Source organism: Salvia splendens, chromosome 6, assembly GCF_004379255.2.
Source record: "Salvia splendens isolate huo1 chromosome 6, SspV2, whole genome shotgun sequence".
Lineage (NCBI taxonomy): Eukaryota > Viridiplantae > Streptophyta > Magnoliopsida > Lamiales > Lamiaceae > Salvia > Salvia splendens.
The window spans coordinates 11,268,444-11,289,578 of NC_056037.1; the positions used below are offsets into that span (position 1 = coordinate 11,268,444).

At 36.9% G+C, this 21,135-nt stretch overlaps 3 protein-coding genes and 1 pseudogene across 5 annotated transcripts; all 4 read right to left on the reverse strand.

Moving 5' to 3' along the window:
• Positions 1-46: 46 nt before the first annotated feature.
• Positions 47-4,600, reverse strand: LOC121807272 (serine/threonine-protein kinase D6PKL1-like). The gene is made up of 3 exons (XM_042207489.1): positions 4,449-4,600; positions 1,765-3,724; positions 47-1,293 (listed from the first exon to the last, which is right to left on the reverse strand). Exons 2-3 carry the CDS (start codon positions 3,606-3,608, stop codon positions 429-431), a joined length of 2,709 nt encoding a protein of 902 aa, XP_042063423.1. The 5' UTR covers positions 3,609-3,724; positions 4,449-4,600; the 3' UTR covers positions 47-428.
• A 1,358-nt stretch (positions 4,601-5,958) lies between these two features.
• LOC121807276 (calcineurin B-like protein 3) lies at positions 5,959-13,384 on the reverse strand. 2 transcript variants are annotated; one of them, XM_042207493.1, is made up of 9 exons: positions 13,087-13,384; positions 11,095-11,282; positions 9,724-9,806; positions 9,517-9,576; positions 9,317-9,425; positions 8,940-8,992; positions 8,546-8,626; positions 6,534-6,646; positions 5,959-6,336 (listed from the first exon to the last, which is right to left on the reverse strand). In XM_042207493.1, exons 2-9 carry the CDS (start codon positions 11,249-11,251, stop codon positions 6,279-6,281), a joined length of 714 nt encoding a protein of 237 aa, XP_042063427.1. In that variant the 5' UTR covers positions 11,252-11,282; positions 13,087-13,384; the 3' UTR covers positions 5,959-6,278. The 2 variants fall into 2 exon arrangements, with proteins under 2 accessions (XP_042063427.1, XP_042063428.1); XM_042207494.1 differs by having other exon boundaries at positions 11,128-11,282; positions 13,087-13,351.
• Positions 13,385-13,812: 428 nt separating this feature from the next.
• On the reverse strand, positions 13,813-16,111 carry LOC121807277 (annotated as a pseudogene).
• A 1,286-nt stretch (positions 16,112-17,397) lies between these two features.
• On the reverse strand, positions 17,398-20,438 carry LOC121807273 (BTB/POZ domain-containing protein At5g47800-like). 2 transcript variants are annotated; one of them, XM_042207490.1, is made up of 6 exons: positions 20,239-20,438; positions 19,525-19,585; positions 19,368-19,437; positions 18,876-19,265; positions 18,083-18,790; positions 17,398-18,013 (listed from the first exon to the last, which is right to left on the reverse strand). In XM_042207490.1, exons 2-6 carry the CDS (start codon positions 19,581-19,583, stop codon positions 17,555-17,557), a joined length of 1,686 nt encoding a protein of 561 aa, XP_042063424.1. In that variant the 5' UTR covers positions 19,584-19,585; positions 20,239-20,438; the 3' UTR covers positions 17,398-17,554. The 2 variants fall into 2 exon arrangements, with proteins under 2 accessions (XP_042063424.1, XP_042063425.1); XM_042207491.1 differs by lacking the exon at positions 20,239-20,438 and adding an exon at positions 20,059-20,200.
• Positions 20,439-21,135: the final 697 nt, after the last annotated feature.

The window sequence follows — 21,135 nt, forward strand, 5'->3', positions numbered from 1 at the left end:
ATCAAGTAACAGATGTCTGAAAATTTGGGTACAATAAACAAGCATATCAAAATATGGGTCTATAAATTCGGCCCTACCTTGTTTTGCATTCATCAACCTTTTTTCCAAAAAGTTACAAGAAAACTATACAGTCATTGACATTTGATTCTCAAACTAACAGGAACCATACAATTTTAACAGCTTCCAACTGTTCACACAATGTAGTTAACTACATGGAGATACATTTTGCCAGTCTCAAAAATAATAGAAATAGAAAAAAGGGGGAAAAGAAAAACTTCTTCGCGTACCATTTAAGGGACGCATGGAATCAAGGGCATTTATGAGTTTAAAGAACAGGAGGGAGCGATATTTGTACTGATCTTCACCAACCTACCTCTCTTAATATGATCCACAGTCATTTCTTAATTTAAGGCAACCTTGGTAATTAACTAGAAGAAATCAAACTCCAAATATGTGTTGCTCTTCTGATTTGTAGCAGCAGCAGCAGTAGGGGTCTTCTCATTCGTTGGAGTAGGCATTTTATCGTAATCAACAGCCTTTGGGATGTCTGGGGGGGTGGTACAGCGTATTAAAGCCCAATTAACTCCTTCAAAGAAAGGGTGTTGCTTTATCTCAGTTGCACCTCTTTTGTAGCCTAATCTATGCTGAGGCTCTTTCACAAGCAAACCCCTTATCAAGTCCCTAGCAGGGAAACTGACAACAGAGGATTCTGGAAACCGTAGGGGCTGGCCGACAACATTGAACAATGTGGCTCGATTCCCAGATCCTTTAAATGGAGTCTTAGCAAACAAGAGCTCGTATAAAAAGATCCCAAAAGTCCACCAATCCACTGGACTTCCATGACCTTCACCTTTGATGATCTCTGGTGCCAAATACTCGTGTGTTCCAACAAAAGACATTGAACGAGCATTGGTTGGTTCAGCTATCAGCTCTGGCAATGGGCTAACCTGATTTCCGATATCATTTTGGGGCTTCCTGTCCTTCTTTGATTTTCTTGAAAAGAGGCGAGGAGAAAAGCACATTGTTGGAACAACACACAATGGCTGAATGCAAGCTGGTTCAATGCATGCCCGCTGGGCACAGTAAGTGGAATTGTTTTTCTGAGGATCGGAAGTAATGGATGGGGTCTTTACCAAAGTTGGGTTAACAGCACAACGAAGAGAAAGATCAAAGTCTGAGAGCATTATATGTCCATCATCCCTAACAAGAATGTTTTCAGGCTTAAGGTCACGATAAACAATACCAAGCATGTGCAAATACTCCAGAGCTAGCAGCACTTCAGCAACATAAAACCTGCCACAAGGAAATTTGTTAAAACGATGGTCAAGAGATTGAGCGGAAACACTTATATTTTCAATCAGTCTCACAATGTATGATATGTGGATTTCGCATGCTGAGTTTTCTTCACAAATTAAAGAGTTAAAGATAAAGCAAAGGCCATATGATCTTAAATATGTAATTTCAACTTCTTACTTATAAAGCAGCCTTGATCACACCAGAATGGCATCACAATCTCATACTAGTATCCAATGTAAAAGTGATCATTTTCGCAAGAATTATATAAGAGACAAGTAAGGCTGAGAGCATTTCCAAATATTTCAACATTTTAAGTACTGTGAAAAAACTTTTCACAGCATAAATGGATATCTTTATCTATATGTCACGAAATCAAGTAGTATGAGAAATGGATTCCCAGGAAGTATTAACTGAAACTCAACAAAAATCTGTTGAATTTCAATGTTATATGATTGGAAATTTTCCTACTTGGCTGCTTGCTCGGAAAAGTGCTTTCCAGGTTGCCTTTGACGAAGAGTATGCAAGTCTCCACCAGGGCAGACTTCCATCACCAGACATGAAAACTTATCAGTGTCGAAATGGGTGTACAGAGTAGGAAGGAATGGATGGTCTAGGGACTGTAATATCTCTCTTTCTGTCTGAGAGCGAACAAGCTTCTTGCGACTTGCTAGAGATGCCTTGTCCATTACTTTCATCGCAAAGTAACATTTAGTTCCGCTCAACTCAGCCAGATAAACGCTACCAATGTCTCCGCAACCTAGCCGTTTTAGGAGCCTGAAATGGTTCAAACCCAATGCACCATCTCTGCAGCGGATAGCTTGGATGGCTTCCCATCGAACATCATTTGCTTTGTGAGGCTTATTGATGCTGCTACTAAAGCTGCTGCTAGAGGTGCTCTCATTACTGACATCACTGCTTGTACTTTCCCGACACATGCTGCTCTTTCCACTCTCAATGAACTCAGCAGGGTCACTCACTTTCGTGCTTCCACTGGTTTTTGCAAGGCCATTGGTTCCATAACTAACTTTAACACTCCTTATGGAAGAACTGGTTTTTGCAAGGCTATTGGTCCCATCACTAATTTTTACACTCCCTATGCCAGATGATTTCTTTCCCTGATCAAACGAAGTTTCCAGTGAGCTTCTAATGTCATTTAACCTAAGATCTTCAGCTTTAGATTCCCTTTCAGAACCGGAGAAAGAGATATTGGACTCTGAGGTATCAAAAAGGATCAAAGAATTTTTTTCACTATTAGCAGATTTGTTGGACTCAGCATCTTCTCTAGGCAACATCAGACTCGCCTTATCAGGATCAACTGATTGCTCAAGATCAATCAGTGCTCTTTCGCGACACATGCTGCTCTTTTCACTCTCAATAAACTCAGCAGGGTCAGTCACTTTCGTGCTTCCACTGGTTTTTGCAAGGCTATTGGTTTCATCACTAACTATTACGCTCCCTATCCCAGATGATTCCTTTCCCTGATCAAATGAAGGTTCCAGTGAGCTTCTAATGTTGATTAACTCAAGATCTTGAGCTTTAGATTCCCTTTCAGACCCGGAGAAAGAGATATTGGACTCTGTGGTATCAAAAAGGATCAAAGAACTCTTTTCACTATTAGCACATTTGTTGGACTCAGCATCTTCTCTAGGCAACAGCAGATATGCCTTATCAGGACCAACTGATTGCTCGGGATCAATCACCTTCGGCATGCTAATGCCAGATGATTTCTCTCCCTGGGAAACATCCAGTGAGCTTCTAATGTCGGTTAACTCTTGATCTTGAGCTTTAAACTCCCTCTCAGACCCAGAGAAAGAGATATTGGACTCTGAGGTATCAAGAAGGATCAAAGATTTTTTTTCACTATTAGCAGATTTGTTGGACTCAGCATCTTCTCTAGGCAACAGCAGACACGCCTTATCAGGATCAACTGATTGCTCAGGATCAATCACCTTCGGATTGATAATGCCAGATGAATTCTTTCCCTGATCAAAGAAAGTTTCCAGCGAGCTTCTATTGTCGGTTAACTCAAGATCATGAGCTTTAGATTCCCTTTCAGACCTGGAGAAAGAGATATTGGACTCTGAGGTATCAAAAAGGATCAACGAGTTTTTTTCATTATTAGCAGATTTGTTGGACTCAGCATCTTCTCTAGGCAACACCAAACACACCTCATCAGGATCAACTGATTGCTCAAGATCAATCACCTTCGGCTCACTAGTAGACTTGCGACCATTCGCCTCTGTAGAATGCTGAATCCTAACAACTCTTTGTTGCAAACTCACCGGAGCTCTAGAGCCACTTGTCGAGGCCATCCCAGATACAGTACACACTTTGCTCAATATAGGTTACAAGAATATGTTGAGCATCACTACCACAGCTATATCTCTATCATAAAAATCTATCTCAGTGAACTCTAACACACCACAACCTGTCAGTTGGCAAAATCAGTCAGCAAATTACACATAAAATATAAGTATTACTGCATTATTAGAAACAGTATAACTAGCATACACAATAAAGCGATACTGTTCTTCTCAAGGAAAGCATTAGGAAGAAGATAAAATAAGAGCCTTCCAATTCTAAATACTAAATACAAATCTCAATTAAAATAACTGCACTAACTATTAAAGGACGACTCAGTTGCAAAAAAAAAAGTTGAATAAATATTTCAAGAAAATATAAACAATAGAGCCTAATTATTATAAATGCACATGACTTTATCAAATGTGAATTCAGAAAGAGAAAAAAGACACTTCACGATGAGGAAAATGAAAAAAGATCATGGGTCAATCAACAACTCCAGGCACATACTTTTTCTCTAAAAAAGAGAGGCTTTAAAAAGTCGCAAAGTGTAACACATTTCAACAAAAGCAGAAAAAGAAACCTAGGAAAGAAAAAAGAAGTCGAAATTGAATGGAATCAAGGAGCACCCAATCAAAGGCGAGGAAAACACTAAACCAGTCAGCTCCCAAACAAAAACGCAGCAGTTCTAAGTGACAGCACGCAATTTTTTATTAACATTCAAGAATTAGTTTAACACAATCACAATTTACACGAAAATTCTCCTGGTAATCAGATCTTGGTCACTCTCCCGCAATTGAGAGGGCAAACCCCAAAACAGAATCACAGTCATTAAGTAAAAGAAAACAAACCTAACCGAATCTTGAGCAGTCCATACAGAAGAAAAACACTAACTGAGAAGAAAAGCAAGTAAGATTTGCAAAATCAGTACAAGCATTCAGAAACTAGCTTCGGCAGTGGAAATATGGAGTGGAGAAAAAAGAAACTGATGTCATGGCATATGTGTTGAAATACTTAATACAATAAAAATAATAAAATATGGTGTATATGAATATCGAGGTTCCGATACTACTAAAATTCAATACTATTTTCTATATAATTTTAATGGACACTAAACTAAATTTTAAATTTTAAAAAATTAATAAAATATAAAAAAAATTAAGGTTCACTCTCTTATTTACCAACTATGAAAGCCAAATATTTTTATGAATGAAGTAAAATTGAGTAACACATTATAATTGAATAACTTTTTAGCCCTATCTATTATACACAAAATAAAAGTATTACGGAAATTGTAGCCCTACCTAGTATATACACAAATAAAAGTAATACAGATAACATGATAGTATCGGATGTATAATTAGATAATAACAACTGAAGACAGTAATTAATAAATATGGGTGTTTGGTTAGTAAAAGTAAAAGTAAAAGTAAAAGTAGGTAGTTAATCAGTTACGAAAATAAATTTTTGTCTTAAATAAAATGAGGATTAAACGACAAATAAGTAGTAGTAATATAAATTTATTAAAATTGGTCGAGCACGAGTTTTGATACAAATTGGTATGGGTCCCAACTCATTAGAGATAAAAAAAAGTTTATAAATTTAGAAAGTGCGCTCTGAGACGGATTAAAAAGGAAAAAGAACATACTATTGTGAGAGGGATAGAGTATTAATTACTAGTACTTTATCATTCACTAAATTTAATATTTCCATATTATATTTATGTATATTTGCTATAATATTTCAGTTAATCAGTGGTTTATCTGATCCGATCAATGAAATCATAAACCAATAGCTTTGTTGATTCACTTATCTATTCAATTTTAAAACATAAAACTTTAGTTCAATTATGTGTATTTTGCATGAACTTTAAAAGTGGTAGTATTAAAAATCATAAATTTAACGAACGGTGTTAATTTCTGACGAAGGATCAAAATTCATTGTTGAAAATCGAGAAATAAGTACACCGTAAGTATTTAGTTTTTAGATAATCTGTGTATTTTTTTTATCACGTTTATCAGCAGTCCAGGATATTTTTATTAGATAACCAATAGTTTAGGTATTGGCATTCAGAACTCACGAGTGTGCTAAATCACAATTCACTTTAAAACACAATTAAAGGATGCACTAGTGAGTTGAATAAATGCTTGCATTTTACAATTTCTAGCTTATGCTTGCATTTACAATTTCTAACTTTCAAGTGCATTTATTGTGTACCAAATTCCACTAAAAAAGTTATAAATATTTTATTTATGATAAAAATAAATTACCACAAAAAATGTATAAATTTGAGGACCAAAGAGTAGTCGAAAGCGAGTGAAATCTGAAGGCAGTCGTCGTCTATGATAAGAGGATAAAAAATAATAAACAAATAATTGCATTCACAAATCACCAATCCTCAAGCATTCCATTACCTACAACCAAATCACATATCCCTTGCAGCTACCAACCATAAGTTTTTCTAATGAAAAAGAAAAGAAAAGAAAAGAAAAGCTACATATAAAGCAAACAGTTGCAGTACCATAAGAAAACGGAACCTCATAAAGAGAGTGAGCTTTTGCCTTTCCTTTTTTGCTTGTAGAGGGTGAGAGGCATATTTAATCCCGGCTGAACTTTACATACAATCGACGTGCTCTTGCTAAATTTTAATGGAGGCCACCGAAAGAATGGCGCCCCCACACTTATGTATCATTCACTTGTGAATGAAATACAAAGCTTGGGAAGGTGGTGGTGATGTCTCTGTTCAATGTAAGCAGAAAAAGATTCAGTGTCTCAAACACAATGTTCGCCTAAGCCTCATATTCATAGATTAGTCTATGGACAAAAGGAAATTTATGAAGCAGAATATTATACTCGCACACAAAAGATAGTGAGCAATAATTCAGATGATAAAATCAATAGTCGTCATCCATTTATCAAAGTATGCCAGAACTTACTTGAGGTATTGAAGGGTCATATTCTTCAAAAGAGAAGGGTGTCGATTCACCAGGCTCCACCATTCTTCTCTGTCGATCTTCCCATCATGTTTAGTATCTGCTTCTTCAAATGTCTGAAACCATGTGGTGTTCTAGTGATTACAATATTTCTGGAGAATATAGTCATATATTCTGGCAACAGGAATGAAGGTGGAAGTATTGTACATCGATGTCCACTTAGGTGAGAACAGGATATACATGGAAACAATAAACAAACCATAGCAAGGAGAAATGAATTTTCCTATAAATACGCAAATACCCCTTCTCAAATACTTAAATTTTCCTATATGTTTTTGCCCCTTCTAAAATGAATTTCTGGCTATGCCCCTGACTCGATGGAGTTTGTCTGTGAGATAATGAGATTGATAAACAGTAGTGCCTGGAAAGCATCCCTTTTAGTGGCATAATATATAGATTTCCAGCCTCAGTCGTGAATCTTATACCATGTCACCACGTTTAGTCACCGACTCATAACGCATTTACACCACTCAGTTTTATCTTCATACCAACCAGAATCCCACTGATGTTTTTGCCCCTTCTAAAATGAATTTCTGGCTATGCCCCTGACTCGATGGAGTTTGTCTGTGAGATAATGAGATTGATAAACAGTAGTGCCTGGAAAGCATCCCTTTTAGTGGCATAATATATAGATTTCCAGCCTCAGTCGTGAATCTTATACCATGTCACCACGTTTAGTCACCGACTCATAACGCATTTACACCACTCAGTTTTATCTTCATACCAACCGGAATCCCACTGATGGCTTTAGACACTGTTGAAGCATCAAGTAATTCTCCAGAACTTGTAAGAGCACCAGGTAGTCATCCATTCTTGATAGCAGGATGACAGGCAAATGGTCTCCCTTGAAATATTGCTACTGGGATAGATTCAATCAGGAAGTTCCAGTAACTAAACAAACCTTTCGAAGAATAAAGAAGGATTCATTTCCTTATCATCAGAATCTCCCATTGTAAGAGCTCTTTATGTGAGTCTATGACTTCAGATGATTATGACGTCCCTAGTTACAGAGCAAGGCTGAGCTTTAAGCCTTTAACAGCACTAGTGGTACTAAAGACCTATACACATGTTATAGGCCTAGGGTATGTAGTGTTTACACCCAGGACCACACACATGCGCATGACATAAGATTTTTTATGTTCTAACTAGGATTGTAAATGACTAAACCTATTTGTGAGTTATGTGAAGCTCAATTGGATAAAGCTCATGAGACTCAAAAGACAAAAATGATTCAAGCTCAAGGTTAATAACATTTAAGTTGTTTAAGTGTTAACTCATGGGCAAACTCATTAATAAGTTTGTGCGCTAACTCAAGCCTAAGTCAAAAATAAATCAGCCAAATTCAGGCTTTCAGATAACACCTCTAGCTTTAAAGTTTAGCAGTGACAACTTTGCTCCAAAATCATCTCAAGTTAAGTCCAGTTATCGATCCGACTTTTCATTCCACGAGCATATATGAATCGAGGTTGTAGGTTGAACAAGTAACCAGTCATGCATATTTTGATATACAGACAACATGGTAATTAATCCATAAGCTTGAATCTGAGACACCAGTCCAACCAATAAATTTGCAACTGGACTAGCATACTACATGGTATATAAACTATCCTAACTCTTGAAGTCCCAATAAATGCTAAATCTGCTTAAGAATTAGAAGATAGCGATGACTGCACTGCAGACTGCTTAAAATCAACAGGAGTGTTCATTATTGTCTCCCTAATCTGTCTCTGAAGTCTGAACGGCAAAATTTTATAGGGAAATAATCTGGAGAGAGGAATATAGTTACTAGGATCCCAGTCTACCATTTAAGGGTAAAATGATTTTCTATTAGATAAATAGCTGGATAGACAACTTTCTTATCGATCTTCCATTTCATAAATTGGAACAAAAGTCAGGAATATAGAATGCATGAAACAGGTCTAAATCTTAATGAAACTGAGCTAGCTGAGACTCACCTTATCAATAATACTCTCAATAACTTCATCAGAAAGGTTCATGCCAGATTCAGCCAGTGTCACCACCACCATTTGTTTGACCTACAACAACCAAATTAAAGATCATAACCCCTACTGCCTTCCTTTGAAGTAATACTCACTAATAGATGGCAGGTTCACACTTAATAATTTGATTACAGTTTCAAGTATGAGGTAAAACAGATATTGACGGCCACAAATCTATGATATATTAGGAATCTATATTAGCAAGAAAATAATAAGAGTATATGATACACAAAGTAATTCATGCATCATCCCACTGTGGGAGACAAAAAACTTGTAGTGGAAGGTATTCAAAGTATCTAACATTTTAGTACTACAGAAGAGTTTAATTATTAAAAACTAATAAACTGACCTCCTGTCTTTCAATGAACCCTTGCTTCTTGAGATCATATAACTGGAAAGAAACTGAAACAACAAAAATTTGTAAAGTAAGAGCAATAGCAGGAACAAATTCATCAAAAAAGTAGTTAATCTGCACAGCCCAATATAACTAGATTTAAAGAATTAAACAGCAAACAGATCAGGATAATCCAACACCAATTGGCGACTACTGTATGACACAACAGCCAAATATGACAGGTTGTTGTAGTAAGTTGAAGAAATTAAGCATCTTTTGGACTACAGAAAAATATCGGCCAGAATTACTTGCGTATATTACTAATAAGCAGAACCTATCCAAGAGCAGTGGCCGCCTAAATCAGAGTAGAATCAACTGTAATAATGACTTACACTCAATCTTGTCATCAATAGAAGCGTTTGGATGAAAAACTGATAAAGCCTGGGCAAACTCTTCAAAGTCTAATATCCCATTGTGTTTTACATCAAATAGGTCAAACACCTTCAGAAACAAACTTCATCATGAGATTCGTTAAAAGAAAATCCAAAGACGATGGAAATTTTATTTGCAACACTGGGGACACAAAACTAACCCTGTCCGCAAACATGCTCTCCTTTTGGTTGGTCTTAAAAAGAGCAAGCTGGAACTCCTCCTGCATGTATATACATTTTGCATGCAGAAATACCACGTTGAGAACTAGGATGTATCAATAACAGGATTGTAACAAGGATAAGGATTCCTAATACAACTACAGGTATAAGTAAGCTCAGATAAGAAAAAAGGTTATATAACCTGTTACCTTATTAATAAGCCCATCATCTACCACAGCACTGCTGATCTTTTTAAACAATTCGTACAGTGCTTCTATTTCACTAACACTAACTGCACCAGAGGTAAGAGAAAAAAAATAGCACACTCCTATTAGCAAGATTCCTAGATTAAAATGCAATTCAAAGAGAAGTACACTAGATTACCTCTTCACTCGACATGGAACTAACAGGATACACAGTTGATTACTTAAAATAAGACATAAAGATAGGAACTCTAATTGCTTCTTTAGGAAAAATTGGAAGTATAGTCTACTATAATGAAGAAATTCATTTGTACAAGGGCGCTGAAATCTCAATATTGACATTTAGGGACTAGTTTTCCCATATGATCTGCAATACATGTACTATAATACGTCAGATCTGTCAGGTTTCTAAGTTGCCTCATAAAGGTTGTAACGTGTATTTTGTAGTTTTAAAGCACTGGTTGGCAACCTAAAGGAAAATAGATGTGACCATAGATTCCATCATGTTTACTTCCTCAAATACTCTAGCAATGGCTTTTACGGTGGAGGCGACACAGATGTAATTATACATAGTGTGGACCATGTAGTACTCCCTCCGTTCCATGTTACAATTATGACCAAAGAAATCACATACATTTAAAAGGATATAACAGAGGCTCACTTTTATGTGAGGGATTGCATTGCATCCAACAACTCACATGATTTTCTCCAGCGTACCATTGAAATAGTATACCAACTTCAATGATATTGGTATGAAGTATTTCACGAAACACCAGGTCGTATGAACACTACCAGCCAATTTAAATTAAAATTTTCAATAAAGTACCCAGTTAAAAGCCTAACTCAGTTCTTATAGAACAATTAGTGAACTTCGTATGAGTGCACACACTTCAAAAATATAAATAAACACAAGCAAGTTTAATATCCAAGATTTACATAAATGATCCAATTTCTTCCTTGTTTATATCTTTTCCTCGCCTCTATCAACAGATGATAGATAACCAGACAAGTGGGAAATTTATCCATCAGAGTTGCTTCACTGACATTAAAATAAGCCACCACAAGGTATACTCCCTTCATTCCTTATTAATAGATGCATTTCTTTTCGGCATGAAGATTACAAAAAAAGAAGTTTAGTGCGTTAAGTGGGAAGATAATAACGTAGGAGAGAGAATAAAGTAAAAGGTGAACGGAGAATAAAGTGGGAAAGAGAAAATGTGTTAATTTTTGCCATAAATGGAAATGACACTATTATGCTGTAACGTCCCAAAACGAAATACGGCTTTATTAATGTAGAACGGAGGGAGTATTACTTTTTGGTAGCTAGATGATTTAACTAAGAGAAGTAGAATGTATTACGATACATAAAGTTTATACCATTTAGAGAGAAAAATAAGTAAGATGTCATACAAACTGTCGCGCTTGCTAGAGCTTCAGGATCTCCCAGGCCGCTGGGTTGTTTATTGATATCCGATTCACAGCAATTTACAATAGCAGAAAGCAGATGCTTCACTCCATCTAGGCACTGCACCATGTTCTCTTACAGAAACCTAAACACTCCATACCTATAACGATGTCGAATATTTAATTAATCAAAAGTAATCAAATAGTGAGTGCTAGTACATGTTAATGAATTTCAAGCCTATCCAGGGTTGATTGATTTATTAATTATTACAGAATCCAGTCCAAAATCTGCAAGCAAAAGCATGTGGAAACTGGAAACTAATCAAGGGTAGATTGGTCATCTATAAATGACTCTTTGTCTGAAGTGGCATGAAGGTATATTAATGGCAACTTTTTATTATGATTATAAAAGTTTAGGTCTTTATTTGAAGTCAGTACTTTGAGAACGGCTGTATTCATCTTTCAAAACAATTTATGTTGCTGGAGACTCATATAACACTTACTCTGTATCTCTCTCTATCCTAAGACCTTTCTTGTAGGTTCTATAATGGTAATGGTATTAGTAAGTCTCCAGGAGTGCCCTTAATAGCTTGCTGCCAGTTCTCTGAGAGGCTACCTTCGGTTTAACATACAATTATGCAAGAAGAAATACATATTTAATATAGTGTAAAATTCTAGTTGAGATTGATTTTGCTGTAGGTTGTACATCGGTGAATTATCAAAAAATATTACTGCAATCCTTAACAATATTGTTAATGTGCTAAAAAAAGAGCCAAACAAAACGTAACCTATAACACATGAAAGTAAAGAAAGTAAATTTAGTTAGTGGCGAAGGACCAGTTGGCCGTGGTCCATGTTAGTGGGACAACATAAAATATAGTACTCTACTACTCCAACATCCTAAAGTAACTTGTCTATTACATGTGCAGCATTCGAGCTACAGAATTTAAGGCCTAAAGAGTAAATGGATTTTAACTTCGTTTGAAGGAAGCCACTATTGTAATCATTCAAATATTTTAGTGCATGGAGTGACCATGGACTAGTCCATCCAGTCCACTTAATCCTCTACAAATTTGTGAGCAATATGAATTACTTATATCTTTCCGAATCTGGAGCTGTGTTACATCTATGATACCTATAACATTAATTTCCAAGAAAATAGACATACAAACTAGTATCAGAGTTGAATGGCCGTCTACACGGGGTTTTTCTATTTTTGTCCTAGAATGAAACTTAGATTCCGTGTTTGTACTGAACTTTTTTTTTATTCCGTGTTTGGGAGAGACGCATGACCCTCATGCGTCTCCCTTTAATGAAACGCATGACGATTATGCGTCTTTGTGAGAGACGCATGAGGGACATGCGTCTCTCAATTTTTTCGAATTGTGAGATTGCAAGTGGCAAAACACCCGACCGGGTGATTTGCACAAAGACGCTTAATCGTCATGCGTTTCATTAAAGGGAGACGGGTCATGCGTCTCTCCCAAACACGGAATAAAAAAAAATTCAGTACAAACACGGAATCTAAGTTTCATTCTATAACAAAAATAGAAAAAAAAAACCGGTCTACACTCTCTCATAGGGAAAGGAAAAGCACCAAAATCCCAATATTTCTCACAAAAATCAAATCAAAGGTGGTAAATTCCCTTACGATTCAATCAAGCTATAGAGTCCAATTGATGAATCAACCACATCTAAAGGGGTTCAATCAGGATTCACCGCATACCCAAAAAACGACACTAATTAACAACTGGATTTACAACATTAGAATTTCATAAGACACAATGAGCACAGATGGGTTGGCATCAAAACATTTGCATGCAAATATCGATCTGTAATGGAAAAACAAAACAAAAAATACATCGGTAGATTAATTGCAGAATTCAACGAATTAAGCCGTACCAATTATATTACAGAAGAGACATGCAGACATAGAAATTCGTAACTGTAGAGAAAGAGGAATACCTTTTAAACGGAAAGGGGGGAAAGGAAAAACATTGTGTGCAGGGGATTCAGATTTCCTGTAAAATGCATAAATATTCTGAAATTCGAAATCGAAGGGAGTCGACGTTTCGGCAATCAGAACGAAAATAGAGGAAGATTCAAAATTATGAGAAGATGATCTGTACAAACAAAAGTGAAATTGAAGGGAGGAAATAAGAGAAGAGTTGTGGGATCTTTTAACGGGTTGTCGGGCTATTGGCTGATTTGTTATCTGAATAATTAATTAGAAATTACAATCATAATCCTGAATATTAGGTAATTCGACGAATACGTATATGAATATCATTTTAATCGAACAATTATGGATTCTTAGAGACGACGTATGAATACACATTTTTCATATGCATTTCAAAAATAGCAAAAATTGAAATACATTTGACCTAATTAAGCATTAGTAACTTTAAAAAAAATAATTTTTAAAAGTTTGAAATAAAGAAAACAATGAAATTTGAAATCTCTAGGGTAAAGAGCAGCAGAAGGCAATCGAAGCACGGTAAACATAAAAGGAAATCGAACAAATCAACACCGTTTACAATTTACATCCATTTAAAATGTAAATCGACGTGCCCCGCTGAATTCAATTTAGCAACCATATTATAAGTTTGTGATATACTACCAAATTTCGGCTCTTACATATATCCTACTATAATGGAATCAAATAAAAGGAAAGAAGTACAAACTCGGAGATTGTAATTTAGAAAAGATATGCATATAAAACACACACAGTATATTCCCACACAGAATAAACATTAGTTCACATTGGCAAGTTGTAGTAGATTTGTAGACAATCATAACATGAAGAAGCAACACAAATCCTTTCTTCAGGCAATGCAAGGCTAATCAACCACAATAACTTTAACTTTGGTGCCAGGAGGCATTGCCTTGTGAATAGGTTGCAAGCCTCTTCATACCTCCCGCTATCAAATCTGTCCTTCCCGACCTCACTCGCAATCCTCGCCATTTCTTCTGCTACCACGGAAGGCGTGACCTTGACACCCAGCCCGTCTCCGTCCAAATCCGCCCCATATTTGAGCCACTGGCAGCATCCTCCATCAGGCCATACCCATACAGCGGCACTGATCCTACTCCCTTGACCCACGCTGCCAAGTATTGGATCCCAACCCTTATGTTGAGGCGTACGCCCTCCACGGTGCGTACGCAGCTGGAGCAGGTCGGCCTCTGCTGCATCTGCCTCGTCTTGTATCTGGTTGGCCTTGTCACCCATCCTGCCGTTGAAAACCTCCATGATTGTTGGGATTAGGCCAGGGTGGGCCGCCCAAGTCCCGTCGTGCCCTGCCTCCACTTCTCTCAACTTGTCCTTCCTCACCAGCTCCATAGCCGCCTCATTCGCCCCCGGATCATCTTTGATTGGAATCTGAGCCGCCTGCTCCAATAATTAAGGATCATACATGTACACTACAGAATTTTGATCAGTTCAGAACTAATTTTAAATGCAGAACTTAGGAACCAAAATACAAAAGGTCATTGTTAGATAACATTGAGTCATTATTAGTCTGTTTTTAGTTCATTAACATTTTATATGCAATATGTTTGACAATCGCCATATGAATGAACCATAACACAGAGTTTTCTAAAATGAACTAACAATAGACTAATAATGAACACCGTACTATCTAAAAATGACCTTTATGTTATAATTCCGTGTTATGCATTTAAAACTAGTTTTGCATATAACACAACCCCAGATGTATGTTAATTTAGGAGAAGTTTGTGGCAAGTCCTGATGAGCAGATTGGAGTAGCTTTTCATGAAATGCTGAGTCATGGAGAATTGGACTCTGTCGGGAAGAAGGCGGTCAGGATGAGCTTGGAATGTCTTGATGTAGCTGAAAATGTAGTCCCATCGGCCGCAGTTCAATCCTGCCGAGTGATCTTTCAACTCGTGGAGAATTTCATCCATTTGAAAGACAGCCGGGAGTGTTTCGATGATGCTCCCGTTGTCGATTCCAGCCACTTTCTCCGCCTTCTCAAACACTCTATTCCATATCTTGGCTTCCCTGGAGTTTTCCATTTTAGGAAGATAGAAAAAGGGTCCAAATCCTTTTCCTTGGGTTTGGCGAAATAGAGAGTGATTGTGGAAGAAGTAGAGGCCGAAGTCGACAAGGCAAGCGGTGGCGGGGTGGCCGTCGATGGCAGATGCCAGCCTGTGGGGCGGACAAAGAGTGTCGCAGTGTGTTGGTTCAGCTTGTAAACTCTGTCCCTGCCTCTGTCATGGAACATTATGGTTCCATTGATAGCATCTCTTAAGTTAACCTGCCCTCTCATCAAGTTCTCCCAAGTTGGTCCTCAAAATCAGCCTGTTTGATTCGTTAAATAAGATAATAGTGCGATACAAAAGGAGATAAGTCACAATAGAATTTGTCTAGGATTAAATTAGTTACGTGGATGAAGTTGAAATGATTAATCATGGAATCAACATAATCTTGACATTATAGATTGTCATTGGACCAAACACAACCCAAAAAAACAAGATTAATTATGGTCTTTAATCACAAATAATCATGGCCACAACGTACATGTATTTGAATTTGATCAACCTTTATTCTGTTAACAAATTGATGTCAAAATTTAAGAAGTTAGTTACCATGAAAACCTTGGCTCCGGAATTGAGTGCATTGATGACCATCTTCCTATCTACAGGGCCAGTGATCTCCACCCTCCGATCAGCCAGCGGCGGCGGCGCAGACCCAGTCGCCGTCTCGGATGAGCTTGGTTGCCGGGTCGAATCCCGGCAACTCCCCGTTATTATTATACCTCGTCTGAGCCTCCTTCCTGCAATCCATAGCATACTCAATGTCTTTCTTAAACTCTCTCTGCAAATCCGCCACAAACTGCACAGCATCTTTACTCAAAATTCCACCAAATTCTTCATCATATCTTCCCCTTATTTCAACTCCCTCCGGCACATCATAACCCATCGCCTTTACACTTTTACTACACTTTCCTTCAAAATTTCTCAGGAACGATCAAATATATAGCACTACAATAACTTCTAGCAGTGAGTTGGTGGGGGTGGCAATTAGGGAGGAATATACATGTATAAAAATAGATGGTTGGGTTTCTATATATTTTTAGATTATTCGATAAAATAATAATAATAATAATAATAATAATAATAATAATAATAATAATAATAATAATAATAATAATAATAATAATAATAATAATAATAATAATAATAATAATAATAATAATAATAATAATAATAATAATAATAATAATAATAATAATAATAATAATAATATTTACTTCGGTATTGCAATTCTCCTTTTAAAAGGTAGTCCTGCAAAATAGATAAGTTATTACACATTTGGTGTAGTCGTGTAGAGGTGTGTCAGCTCGATGCATTATTATATGCTAATTAGAGCAAATATTTGGACTTTTATAAGGTACTACCATTTTATGCTGAAGTGGGTGACGAAGACAAAGCACTCACTATGAAAGAAATAAAAAATTAAATTGAAATTTAAGTGGTTTGATATGTTGCACATTATCTTATTGCATGCTAGCATCAAATTTAGTGCTTTAGGTGATTTATTTTGTACTAACCTGACAGATTTAAGTGTTCCTCTGTTTTATTCGGAGGGGTCGAGAATCAAAGGATTCAACCCTAAAAGATAAACTTTTAAATTATTGTTTCTGAACTGAACCAAGTTAGCTAAATATTTTAATTCTGTTGTTGCAAAAAGTAATACTACTACTATAAATTAGTCACAGTTAGGTGACTTTGGTAATCGTACATTTTAATGCTAGTTTATGATTTCAACTTTAGCATTTTCAATTTGTGCTATTATTAACTTCAAATTTATCTGGGCCCTATGTATAAAAAATTTGGACGCAGTAATATTGGTTTTACATACTATGAATAAATATATAAACTTAAATATTATATAGTTCATGTTTACTTACGCAATTGATTTAGAAAAAGAATTACGGATGCTCAAGTACATAAACTATTGGTGCATTTTAATTTTGCTCACAGATTTAAAAAATTGTGCATAAATATTCAACCACAAATATACTACTGTAATTTTCTACAAATTAAATCTTAGTTGAAATGGGATTTTACCACTGCGTTAAAGTTAAATAACACCCATAAAAACTGTATAACGTCATTCACCTTAACATTTCATTGTATAACCTCTTATGACATGAGGAATATTTCAAATAGCAACAATCATATGACTAATTTAAGCAATATAAAAATACCAATCATACACTATCACTAGTGTTATACTATATCCCAAATGTATAATCACATAAATATTTTAAAATTCTATTATTCAAATTTATCAAGAATAATACTAGTAACTTTCTTTCTACATATGACAATCTCACTCCTACAACAACTCCAACGAAAATCAATACAGAAAATGGAAAAGGCAGAAAATCATGTATAGCTATGTTTCTCAGCGTTTAATGTGTGTCATCTTCGATAAACTTCTCATTTGAGCTCTGTTGCTAGGATTTAGCTGAGGTGCAGCAGCGTCTCCCATGGCCTCGCTCTCTTGGCTGAGCTGTGCCTTGTCCCTCATCGAATGGTGAAGTGCTCCACTTGTTCCGTGAGCTTTGGGCCTAGTACCGTTGCCTTGCTCCTCTGCTGCAGCTGCAGCTGCAGCACTACTAGTTACTTTTAGTTTGCTAAGATCATCTCTAACGACCGAGTTTTCAAGCTGCTTTGAAGATGTGTGTTTTTTGTCTGTGGTGGTGTTGCCTTTCTCCTGCTCGAAGAAGAGAACCTGCACCACCGTTCTCAATGGCAGCCTCTCGTTCTTGACAGCGTGCGATCGCACTTCTGGAGACAGTTTTTGGCAGTCTAAGAAGCTGCAGAGGTGTTTCTTATCTGCTTTGCTCACATCAGGATGCTCCTGTTTGTTGAAATCAGTCAAAGTAGAGTTTGGAATTGAAGTGAGTACTATATTTATCAAGTATGATACCTTGAGATAAATATTGATTGCTTTGTAGAGATGGTCGTGTTGAGGTCGTGCTGTTGCTGGAATACTTTCAATCAGAGACACCATTTTCTGAGCTGGCATTCTTGCATCCTTTGCAACTACTTGCAGGTACGAATCAATGAGGTTCCCCACCTTATGCATTGCTCGTAGAGGCTGGCTTTCCCCTGCAGTGTTGCGCCGTTTCCACTGCCTCAAGAAGCTTCGTGCAACCATCTTAACCAGATCAATGTCATGTGAGGCTGCAGCATTAGGGGATTGAGCTGGCAGCAGCAAGTCGGGCAACGTGGCCTCGTCTAGCTGCAGCCCGCACAGCTTCAGGAGTTCTGCTTTCGACACTGAAGACGCTCCAAGTGAGTTAGCACTGCTGAGGAGCCTCAGCAGGAATCTGATCGAGACAGACCCTTTTTCTGCTGGAATGAGCCTCACAATTGTCTCAAGGATTCTCCGTTTTCTGTTGGGAGAGTCGCGGGAGCCCTCTGAGGAGTCGAGCAGCCAGCATTGTGCATAGACGTGCAATGCCTCGCCAATGAGCTGCGGCTGCAGCATGTTGGTTGAAGAGATTGTAGTCACTATGCTGCTCCACATGTCCATGCCAAGGCAGGATAAGTCCTCCGTCCACCAGTCCTTTGGCACTGAATCGCGCCTTTTCCTAACGTATCCCGGCCTCGTGTACGTGTAAGACCACTTAACCTGAAGAGAGGGCAGATTTTTCATGTCAAATTCCAATTGTGGAACTCCAGCCTCATGACATTATTGAAGAAAAGGGACATCTAACCTTGGTTGGAGGCGTTAGAATCTTGTCGACTATGGACTCAATGCATCGTCTCACGATGCCAAGATTTTCACACCACTCGTACGCCCTCTCAGCACACTGGAGCGTGATGAGAGAATCCTTCCACGCTTGGAGGATGCACGACGAGAAGAAGGCCTCTAGCTTCGCGATGAAATTCCCATTTTCAACTTTCTCAGTCATTCGCAGGAAACTAGCAGCACAGAAGGCTGGCACAAAGTTGTGTGCACTGAGGCTGATTGTGATCCCATAACAGAACTTAGCACAAAGCTCAAACGCCTCCTCACCTCCCGGGACGTCATGTAGCTCCACAGCACCATCGCCTTCCTCAGATAAAAGCCTTTGCAATAGGCCACATTTTGGTACAAGACAAGACTGAGCTAGGTACAAAAGATTCAAACATAATACACCAAGCATTACAACTGCTTCAGTTAAATCTGATCATTCTAATATTAGCAACTTAACTTAAGAATTTACCTTATGGAGAAGATAGCTCATGCCATCTATCCTAATGGTGAGGTCAGTTGGCACATCTGATATCACAGTCCTGATCAACATTTCAAACCTTTTTTTTTATCTGTGACACCTTATATATTATCGAACAGCACTTACATATATTCAAAATTCGGCTTACCTCGTCGCCTCCTCTGTGTAAAAGGTGTCTGGATTCAATCCAAGCTTCATAAACTTCATTTCTGCAAGAAGATTTTGTGAGCAAAAATCACTTGCTACATATGACTTAGTGAAATGTTTCTTCAAATAGATTGAAAGTCACTACTTGTTAACCAAAAGTGGCTTATAATAAGAGAGATTATCACACACTTCAAACATCTACTCAAATTCTTGCAAAAAGTTGGCCTAATTTTTAATCTAGCACATGGATCACCCAAAAATAAGGAAATGGAATCTCTCCTACATCTTTGATAAAAATGACTTTTGTGGAAATGTGAATCCTGGAAAAAGTAGAGAAAAACTGGAGGTAGGTAGAGGCTGTCAAGACAAGTATTCTTTCACAAAACAAAACTCAGTAGCATTGCTATTTCATCAAAATGAGGGGAGCAGACTAAAGCCAAAGATATACTATATGTCGACTATAATGCTTTAACATTTGGAACCTAACACCACAAACACAAATTCTTGAAAAAGTACTGTCAACTACTTATCTTACATAAATATGGCAGTTGCCCAAATTTTGTAGCAGCAATAACTTTACTTTTTCAACTCTGTATTCTTGCCTTGCTTTAACTATCAGTTTGCTATAGGAATCACACAAGTGACCAAACCACATACACTACATCATGTCAATATGTAGAATTGGGAATTTTAAACATCAAGATTGCAAACATACCTCAAAACTGAGTACAAGAGCAGCAGCTTCAAGATTTTGGAGAATGGTTATATGCATATTAGAGATTTTAGAAGCTTCATTTCTACTTGGTAAGCTAATACAGAGAAGTAACAAGGAAGAGAATGACCCAAAAAAGCAGTATGGGTAGTGTGTATTAAATGTGTATGTGGGCATGAGAAGTAATAATAAGCCACTTGAACTATGTCAGAAAAACAAATAAGTATTGTATAAATCGCAATTTTAGTTAGCTACTCTAAATAAATGAGTAGCGCCCACAAGAGTAAGATAGGACCAAGAAAAACAGGAAAATCGATCTTTAATTCCTACAAAGGCAAAAGCTGTTTTCTTTGATTCCTTTTTTCTCTCTAACATGAGATGGTTTGTGTTCTAATTGATATTTTGGAGGCTCCCTATTAGTAGTTAGTACAATCTTTAGTAGGAGTATGTTGTTTGCTTGAAAATTGAAGTCCTTAATAGTGGAATGAGCTATATTTATGTGACACAAATATTTGGTCACGTATAAAAGAGTTAGTAGAATGTGCAATATATGCACTATCAAAAATGGAAAACAATTAAATGAATTTATAAATTGTGGATGTTTTAAAATGATAAAATGGATATTTAAATCATGGAGGTTGAGGTTGAAATAATTGATTACTAAATATACTTGAAAACCATCGAATAGTGACTTAATCCACTTAAAAATAGACTATGATATTTAAACATACAAAAAGATGAAAAAATAAGATTCAAATAATTTTAATTCTACTGCCGTAACTGCTGAAGTTACTGCGTTACTAACAGTACGTATTGTTCTTTTTTGCATGGCTTATATCCACAAATATTTTTAGTAATTAATTAGACGGTGTTGATACAATATATACTGTCTTGGAATCG

What these genes read in the sequence shown, in the direction of transcription:
- LOC121807273 (XM_042207490.1), bottom strand. Translation starts at nt 19,583, where the DNA reads ATGAAGTTTATGAAGCTTGGATTGAATCCAGACACCTTTTACACAGAG. An exon ending in TACACAGAGGAGGCGACGAG is followed by an intron (nt 19,438 to 19,524) that starts GTAAGCCGAATT and finishes AATGTTGATCAG; the next exon opens with GACTGTGATATCAGATGTGC. An exon ending in TTCTAACGCCTCCAACCAAG is followed by an intron (nt 18,791 to 18,875) that starts GTTAGATGTCCC and finishes CCCTCTCTTCAG; the next exon opens with GTTAAGTGGTCTTACACGTA.
- LOC121807276 (XM_042207493.1), bottom strand. Translation starts at nt 11,251, where the DNA reads ATGGTGCAGTGCCTAGATGGAGTGAAGCATCTGCTTTCTGCTATTGTA. An exon ending in GGTTCATTGAAAGACAGGAG is followed by an intron (nt 8,627 to 8,939) that starts GTCAGTTTATTA and finishes TGGTTGTTGTAG; the next exon opens with GTCAAACAAATGGTGGTGGT. An exon ending in ATGACCCTTCAATACCTCAA is followed by an intron (nt 6,337 to 6,533) that starts GTAAGTTCTGGC and finishes TACATTGAACAG; the next exon opens with AGACATCACCACCACCTTCC.
- LOC121807272 (XM_042207489.1), bottom strand. Translation starts at nt 3,608, where the DNA reads ATGGCCTCGACAAGTGGCTCTAGAGCTCCGGTGAGTTTGCAACAAAGA. An exon ending in TTTTCCGAGCAAGCAGCCAA is followed by an intron (nt 1,294 to 1,764) that starts GTAGGAAAATTT and finishes TCCTTGTGGCAG; the next exon opens with GTTTTATGTTGCTGAAGTGC.